The 9,136-nt window shown below is 30.2% G+C and overlaps 1 protein-coding gene across 1 annotated transcript; it reads left to right on the top strand.

Annotated features, from left to right (window-relative positions):
- The first annotated feature begins 588 nt into the window (after positions 1-588).
- On the top strand, positions 589-8,653 carry LOC136203824 (glycosyltransferase BC10). The gene is made up of 11 exons (XM_065995063.1): positions 589-659; positions 935-1,262; positions 1,963-2,061; positions 2,311-2,411; positions 3,009-3,080; positions 3,409-3,499; positions 4,762-4,842; positions 6,250-6,309; positions 6,439-6,561; positions 6,964-7,002; positions 8,525-8,653. Exons 1-11 carry the CDS (start codon positions 589-591, stop codon positions 8,651-8,653), a joined length of 1,194 nt encoding a protein of 397 aa, XP_065851135.1.
- Positions 8,654-9,136: the final 483 nt, after the last annotated feature.

Genomic DNA, 9,136 nt, shown 5'->3' with positions numbered 1-9,136 from the left:
CCACAGGGTTACGTAAAAAAAATACCATAGGTACCAATCTACAAATGGGCGAAACCACATACATCTACGTGTAATTAACCATTAACTTAACTATTTAACATGTCTACCTAATCAATAAATTAAAAACATGTTCTACCTAACACATGTATTAAAATAGAAACCCTTCAAAGAACTTAATAAAAAGAGTCAAAGATGTATATATTAATATTTGAGGATGAAAAAATTCACTACCAAATTAAGGCAAAAAATAAATAAAATTTTATTAATTAAACATAAAAAAAGGAGAGAACCAAACACGTATTAATTAATTAATTAATCAAACACTTAATTTACTAATTGTAATTAACACATTAATCATTATTTAATATTTACATAAATATTTGTGGTGATCCGTACATTTTGATCATATATATTTATCATCTCTTTCCATTGCCTTGTTTCATTTTTGTATATTTTGATTCATTCATATTAAAATCATCAATTTCCATATCGTTATCTTCGTCGATGATCTACCACAACGAATTGGTAGATCGACAGATAGATAGATAGATCGACTATAGATACAAAAACCCGAATTATGTACGAAGCATGAAGAAGGGGAATGCATGGCAGAAAGGCTTGAAAGAAAACGTAGTAGCAATGGCCGGATACAGACACAGGTAAGAAGTTCTGCAGTAGTGCTCACCTGGACCCTGAATGACCAATCCCTGAATGACCAAAATTTGGTCATTTACCGTTAGATCCAAGCTTATTAGAATCATGTGGTGGAGATTCAAACTATCCTAAGGCTTAGATCTAATAAGCTTGGATCTAACGATGAGGGTCTAGGTGAGCACTACTGGAAGTGTTCTGATACCGTGTCAATAAACTAACTGAAAGATTAAATTGATAATTAAGGTACGATAATAGTAATTTTTATTATAATCTCTGACAGACAACAACAGAAGAAGAGGGCAATATGGATATTTGTGCTCGTGATGTTAATGGTTACTATTTTCTTGAGTATGGGGTCTGACGGAGACGGAGGGGGAGGAGGAGGGGCCGCGTGCTACTTTTTCCCGGATAGTGCGGCTTGCGGTGGTAAGAATGAAACAGAGATTATTCCGGTGAGAGAATTAACTGATGCAGAGCATTCAGCTCGAATTGTTATTCATGAAATACTTAATAGACCATCTATGCCTTCGAATAATCCTAAGATTGCTTTCATGTTCTTGACTCCCGGACCTTTGCCGTTTGAGAGATTATGGCATGCTTTCTTCCTGGTAAATTGTTTTTTATTTTTTTGAGTTATAAATGTGCTTTGAGTCGTTAGATGATGTTCAAAGTCGGTGTTCAAAACACCGGTTTTGAAAGCAGGGAATCTGATAAATCTATTATCGAATGCAGTGTCAGATGTCAACATCTGACACGTTTGAAATTTGATATCAGTGTTGAGTACTAGTTTCAAAAGCACAGAATACAGTAATTGTATTACCGAGTTAAATGATAGATATCAGATGTCACCATCTGACATGCCAAACACTGAACACCGATATCAGTTGATTAAACAGTTGTTACAACTTTATCAGTTATTTTATATATTTTATAGGGTAAATTACAAAAATATATTTTTTTTTTGTTTTGCGCATTTGTAAAGATTTGGACGTAATTTAAAAAATTTCAGACGTCTATATATTTGAGGTTTCCTCCATTTGCAAGAATAATTTTTTTCACTAAAATCGTCCAATGTACATACGTGGTATATATTTCAAATAAACATTTTCACTGACACGCCTGACATTTGTAAAGTTTACATTATTTAGTGAAAAAAATCTACAGATGAAATCTCAGGCCTGTATTTAAAGAAAAAATTAATCATCACTACTTTTTTAATTGAAAGCGGAGGGCTAGAAACTGGCTTCTGACATAATCATCACTACTTATCTATCTTTCTAACTAATATATATGCATGCTATGAGACAGGGACACGAAGGTAAATTCACAGTATACGTTCATTCATCTCGAGAAACTCCAGTTCATGTCAGTAGTTATTTCGTTGGCCGGGACATTCCTAGCAAGACGGTATATACATGTATATTACAATAGTTAAATTTTATAATAATTTTAATCAATGGCGGAGCTATAATACTGAATATGAAAATGCACCCGTAACACTTCTAGATCTTATTTTCCAAAAAAATGTTGCTTCGAAGGGTGAATTACGGTGATCGGGGGATGTAACGGACCCCGTGCATCCCGTCCCTACGCCACTGAATTTAATTAATAATTATAAAAATTATTATATTTATATTTTAAATTATTAATTTGAAGGTGGAGTGGGGAAAAGTTTCAATGGTGGATGCTGAAAAGAGATTATTGGCTCATGCTCTATTGGAAACTGATAATCAACATTTTGTTTTGCTTTCTGATAGGTACAATTTATTTAAATTAATTCATTTTATATAAATATTTTTAATTTCTTCATGGATCGGGTCGGGTTGGGCTAGGTCGGGCTCGAACTGGGTTCAACAGGTTTTTACAAAAAAAAAAAAAAATAATAACCTAGACTCAGTGCAGCCCACTGTATTTTAGAAGGATCAAATCGAATTGGTCTCGGACTTAAAAATCAAATCTCAAGCCCGGTCAAAATAAGTCCACCTATAGTTTCTAATGATAAAATCAAAAGTTATACTTGAAAATAAATATATAAATTTAATAATTAATATTAATAGGTCGGGCTAGGCTGAGCCGGGCTGACCCGTGCTATTTTTATGAAATCCCAATCCCCCTAGATATAGGTAGGCTTTAGCAGGTCTGTGTCAGTTCGGACTTAAAGTCATTTCTCCTTATCCAAGTTCGACCTAGTAGATGTGGGTCGAGCCAAGCAGATACCCGAACTTGTGAACAAATCTAAACATGATTGATTATATTTATCAGAAATAACAATAAAAGTTATTTGATATAATATTTTTTTATTAAAATTTGAAATTAAATCTATTAATTTATGTATAACTATTTTTTCTTTTCAGTTGTGTACCATTGCGCCCCTTTGATTATGTATATAGTTATTTGATATACAGCAACGTTAGCTACATCGACAGGTATAATATTTAATCGAGAAATTAATTTATTAGTCCTTATATTTTTACATTGTTTAGTTTTTATATTTTAATAATATGTTGTTTCATTTTTAATTTATTTAATAATTTAGTCTCTTTAAAGGGACTAAATTATTAAATTAAAAATTAAATATTATATTATTAAAATACGAAAATTGAACAGTATAAAAACTAATAAATTATTTATCCTATTTAATTTTCATTTTATTTTAATTCATTTATGTAAAATTAAATCTATTTTTTTACTGATAAAATTAAATCTAGGAAAATTGAATTTTCTTTTTTAATTTTTAATTCCTAATTTTCTTAGTTACGAAGACTTTGGTCCAGATGGTGTTGGTAGATATTCAGACCATATGATGCCTGAAGTTGAAAAGAAAGATTTTCGGAAAGGTTCACAGGTATGCAATCATTTCAAAATAGTACCTGAAGTTAGTAGACATAATCGATTTAGTCCAAATCGAAGTTCAAGTATCAATTTAATCTCGAAATTGGCAATTTCTGACAATTCGCTGCAAATACAATCAATTTTAATACTTAAAAATTTATCAAATTTAGGTTAATTTGTCAAATATTATCAACATCGGAACTTAGTTGATATCTAAACTTCGATTTGAACTAAACTAACCATGTTTGTCAATTTTAAGGACCTGATTCATTGAATAGAGGTGACAATTCATTTCACTGTCTCGTATCAATTTTGATGGGAAATTATAAGAAAACTTACTCGTATACAAAAATCAAATGTTTACACGACATGCTATATAAACACGACTTCACACGAGATACATGTGCAAATAATTAAATATGTTAGTTTGACATGATTCAATGTGATCAGAATAGTAATTAGTTTCGATTGAATTGCATTGACTTGGTTGGGTCGATTCAGTTCCGATAATTATGTATTTGAGTAAATAATTTATTAATCCATATATTTTTTATTTCATACACATTTTAGTCTCGTATTTGTTATAATATATCGTAGTTCTTAAATTTTGTTCTATTCAACAGTTCAGTTCTTTATAGAGACACTAAACTGTTTAATATTGTTGAATAGAATTAAAGATTTAGGACTAAACAATTTTTATTAAAATATGATGACTAGTACGTTAGGTAAAAATATAAGAATTAATAAATTATTTATTCTATATATATATTCTTCATCCTATGTATTTTAATGACTTGTTTAACGTTAAATATTTGCAAATTATATATATAATTAATATTTCTCTTAAAAAAATATAATTAATATTTTTTTTGTTACATGAGTCGGGATTAATATTAAATATTAATTTATAATTTATATATATAATATTTTAGCATGAATTAAATCAATATTTTTTCATTTTTAAAAAAAATCTATGCATAGAACTTTAATTGAAAAATGATCTATTTAAAAGTATCTGACGCACCTTGAACCCGAGAAAGCGGACAAACTACAAAAAAAAAAAAAAAAAAATTCAATATCTAAATAACATTAATATTAAATAATTAATGTATAATTTACTATATATGCTTTTTATGATCATTTTAATTTATTTATATTTTATTTTTGTCATATTTTTATTTCTATCATCCAATAGTTTTGTGGTTAGCATAAATATAAGGTGATGATTATTCATTAAGAAAAGATTATCCTAACTCAATTATTTATATATTTCAGTGGTTCTCGATGAAACGGCAGCATGCCATTGTCGTTTTATCAGATTTCTTGTACTACTCCAAATTTAGGCGATTCTGCAGGGTAATTAAACTTATTCTCAATAATTTATAAAATGAAAATTGTATTAAAAAAATTGAGAAAATTTTAAACAGTGGCGGAGTCAGAGAAAAGAGTTTGCGGGTGCCATTACAGTATCTCTAAACCTTTTTTCAGATAGAAAGTCGTCTGAAATTACTTTTACCGAAATAAATTTCGACGGCTGGAGATGCAACATATCCATGCATCCCCTCCTCCGCCACTGAATAAACTCAAAATTTATAATACTTCACTAGACATGTTCGTAGATCGGAATGGGTCCAATAGGCTTTTGCCACAAAAACAAAAAACCTAGACTAGCTACTATTTTAGACGGTCTTGACCTGGGTTGAGCTCAACTTAAAAATTAAATATCAATCTCAGTCCAAATAAGTTTATCTAAAAATATATATAAATAAATAAATTTAATAATTAATATTATAAGGTGGGTCAAGCTAGGTGGCCCGTGCTATTTTTATAGCACTAAAAAACCCGACCTAAATATAGAAAGCATTTAACGGGACTATGCCTTCTCGGGCCTAAAATTGTCTTTTTCTTGTCCAAGATCAATCCATTGGACACGGAGCTGAGCATAGGGATGTAAACAGGGAGATGGTTGGGGATTACATTCCCCATCCCTGCTCTCCGATCTATCACGGATTTCCCCGTCCCTGTCCTTGAAATCTAATCGGGGATCAAAAAGGGAGGTATAGGTTATAACTATCCAATAGAGTCAGATCACCTTTCTATCTAAAAGAAACGATGTTCAACGAAAGGATCCAAATCCACACTATATTGTGGGCCGGGGCCCAGTCCCCGCTCCATGGGGATCCTTATTCCATGTTTCAGGGAATTAATTAGGGGTTTCGCAAGGGTCCCCGTGGGGGCATTATCAGGAACGGATACAGGGGATCTCCACGAGGTAGAGATACCTATGTCATGGAACCAATTGAACTAAAAGCTCGAACTGATAGTTAATTCCAATCATAGATCTTATATTAATCTCTGACACACACCCACACGCAAATGTTCATTGGGCTTGTAGCGTGCACAACACAGGCCCATTCCGCCATGTGTTTTTAATTCCACACATTAATGAGGTTGTCGGGACTCGAACCCTCGACCGTTTGGTCCTAGAGGTTCTGATACCATGTCATGGAACCGATTTAACTAAAAGCTCGAACTGATAGTTAATGCCCAATCATAGATCTTATATTAATCTCTAACAACTTATATCCATGTACAAAACAATCACTATCCCACCCAATGATGATTCTAATCAGAAATTCCCCGTTCCCATCGGGCAAATCCTTAACAAGAAAGAAGAATCCCCGCTCCATTTACATTCCCACCCGAGCCTGTGATTGACCCTAAATTTTCATGCTCTAATTATATTTTTGGTTTTCTCATCAGCCAAATATGAATGGACGCAATTGCTATGCTGATGAGCATTACTTACCAACCCTTTTCACTGTGAGTTCAATAATCTCTATTATACTAATTGTAATTAACTCATAATTATGTAATTTAATTTTGAATATTGATAAAAAAAAAACATTTTTTAATGATTTTTGTTAACGTTATTCGTATTTTTCTAACTAGATGATTGATCCGGGCGGCATCTCGAAATGGTCAATAACATATGTGGATTGGTCCGAAAGAAAGTGGCACCCGAAAACATATCGGGCCAAAGATATTACTGCTAACTTCGTTAAAAACGTTACGGTATGTAAATGTGTCAAAAAGTATTTTCGCACTATAATCGTATCATGTGATCTAAATAGCATAGAAATAATATTTTCGTGTCATAAATTGAGATACAAGTGTGAGTTTTTTTTTTTTTTACTTACAATTTCAATCATTTAATTAAATAACAATTAGTCATAATTAAAATATGATAAAATAAGTAGTATTTTTTTAACATAAAATATTAATTTTAAAATTGAGTAATTAAATTATAAAATATTATTTCTCATGTTGAGGTAAATATTAGAAAATTCAAATTTATGTTACCAAAAAAAAATTCAAATTTAATTTTCTGTATGTTTATAATTTAATTTCTCATTATATTAATCTTTTTCCATTTTCACATTGTTTATGCTAATGAATTTTCTTAATTAATTACAGTCAAAAAATGTGGTCATCCATTATACAAGTGATAAAAAGGTATGAAGTTTGTACTTCTTTTTTAGCAATATTATCCTTCCATTATACAAACAATATATAACAAACATATCATAAATTTTAAATTCTTAACAATAAAATTATGTTCTTAAAAAAACTATAAAATGATTTATTAGTCCCTACATTTTTATATAACACTGTTTAGTCATCGTATTTGAATAGTACACTATTTAGTTTTTAACTTTTGTTTTATTCAACAGTTTAATCCCTTATAAAGGGACTAAACTGTTTAATAATTTAAATATTTAAAGGATTAAAATATTGAATAGAACAAAAGTTAGAGACTAAACAATGTATTAGATAAAAACATAGGAATTAATAAATTATTTACCCTAAAATTATTGTGATTTAACTTTGATTTTGCTCCATCTTTATGCCTAAAACCCGTTAAATATATTTATAAGAGGTGTCACGTGAATGATATGTCATCAAAATTTGGCCACATGAAAAGTAAAAAATTATATACTTTTTCAAAATTTTGCCACGTGAAATCTCCGGTAGGGTTGTAAATGCGCCGGGCCATTTATGAGCAGCTCGGCATTCTATTCGATAAAAGTTCGAGTATATTCGGGTCGATTTATAAACAACCCGAGCTTGAACACGATGAAACTTGGCTCAAAAACTCTTGAATAGACTCAATTATAATGTTCATGAACAAGTTTGTGAGCAAGTTTGGTTCGATTATTTTTTTAATAATAATATTTCTATAAGGGAGAATGTAAAAAACCGTAGTTTTGTCTGAGTTAGACACCAAAAAGGAGCCTTTTTAAGGGAATTTTTTCCAACATGGTAATGGTTGAAATACTTTCCATGGCGGAATTGTTTTTAACTTTGTAATTAAAACATCTCCATTACATCGTCTTATTTGTTGTAATGGCACAATAAACAAAAGCATAGTTGTTTATTTTTGTACCATTATGGCAGATCCACCGTCGTAATGAGATTGTTATTAATCATAGAGTGAAAAGCAACCCCTCTAAGAGAATTATTTTCCAACAATTACCAGATTAAGAATAATTCTCTTAAAATGCCCCTTTTGGGGGGTTTAACTCGTTTTGTGTTAAATTTAGTTTTATAAGTTTCAAAACTCTATAGTTTTGTATTAAAGAAATTACAAATAAATATAATTAATAAATTGTTCATGATTGACGTTCATGATTAACGAGCTCCTCATAAGCAATTCATAAACAAAATGCGAGTTTGAGCTCGAGCTTATCAATTTTCTACCGAGAGCATGAACAACCCAAAACCCGGTTTCGGCTTGGTTCAATTACAACCCTAATCTCCAAAATGCATTTACCGATTTCCAGACAAAAGAACAATACCCGAAACCAAATACAAACCGCGATAACTTTCTCGTTTAAAATCTAAATTTTATAATACTTTCATTCCATTTTTTTATAATTAGAAAATTATAAATATAAATTAATCCATAATATTATTGAATTTTTAAATTGATTTATTTTGTTTAATTATTAATTATTATTTAATAATTTAATTGCAGAGACAAACACCTCCAAAAACATGTGTATGGAATGGATTGAAGAGACCATGCTTCTTATTTGCAAGAAAGTTTTTCCCAGAAACTGTAGACAAATTATTGGTTACTCTCTCTAATTACACATCATCTTAATTAGATTAATTTTCCATATAAATATATATATATATAAATATATGTAATTAACACTTTTTTTGTGTTTGGACATATTTTAGATTTTTCTTTCATAATTTTTAGAAATGTAAAATGTTTACAAGATTATATTATTGGATTTTTATTTTTTAATATATCGATGACACGGTAGTTTCTCTTTCAACTCCATTGAACCAAAAATTTACGTGTCAATTTCGTATCAGATCGCGTATAATTTTGCCTCCTTAATTCAAAGTCCTGGCTTCCCCACTAAAAACAAGCCAAAAAAAATGAAATTGTGTATCATATATTACTATCATTATATTGTTGCCAATGATTCAAATTTTGCTTCATGGCTTATGCAAATTATGAAACTAATTGAGAATGATTTATTTAGTGAATTACTATACATAGCCACACTTTCCCACCCATAGCCCCGTGAATAGACCGAAATACCCTTTGGCTAATTTTTCAAAAATTCCAAAA

The sequence above is a fragment of the Euphorbia lathyris genome, chromosome 8, assembly GCF_963576675.1.
Source record: "Euphorbia lathyris chromosome 8, ddEupLath1.1, whole genome shotgun sequence".
NCBI lineage: Eukaryota > Viridiplantae > Streptophyta > Magnoliopsida > Malpighiales > Euphorbiaceae > Euphorbia > Euphorbia lathyris.
Note: the sequence above shows the minus strand (reverse complement) of the source record. Positions and strands in the feature narration are given on the sequence as shown.

Excerpts from the sequence above, each read along its gene's own strand:
- LOC136203824 (XM_065995063.1), top strand. The coding sequence starts at position 589 with ATGAAGAAGGGGAATGCATGGCAGAAAGGCTTGAAAGAAAACGTAGTA. Across the intron at positions 4,843-6,249 it reads AATTTAGGCGATTCTGCAGG|CCAAATATGAATGGACGCAA; the intron begins GTAATTAAACTT and ends TTTTCTCATCAG. Across the intron at positions 6,310-6,438 it reads ACTTACCAACCCTTTTCACT|ATGATTGATCCGGGCGGCAT; the intron begins GTGAGTTCAATA and ends TTTTCTAACTAG.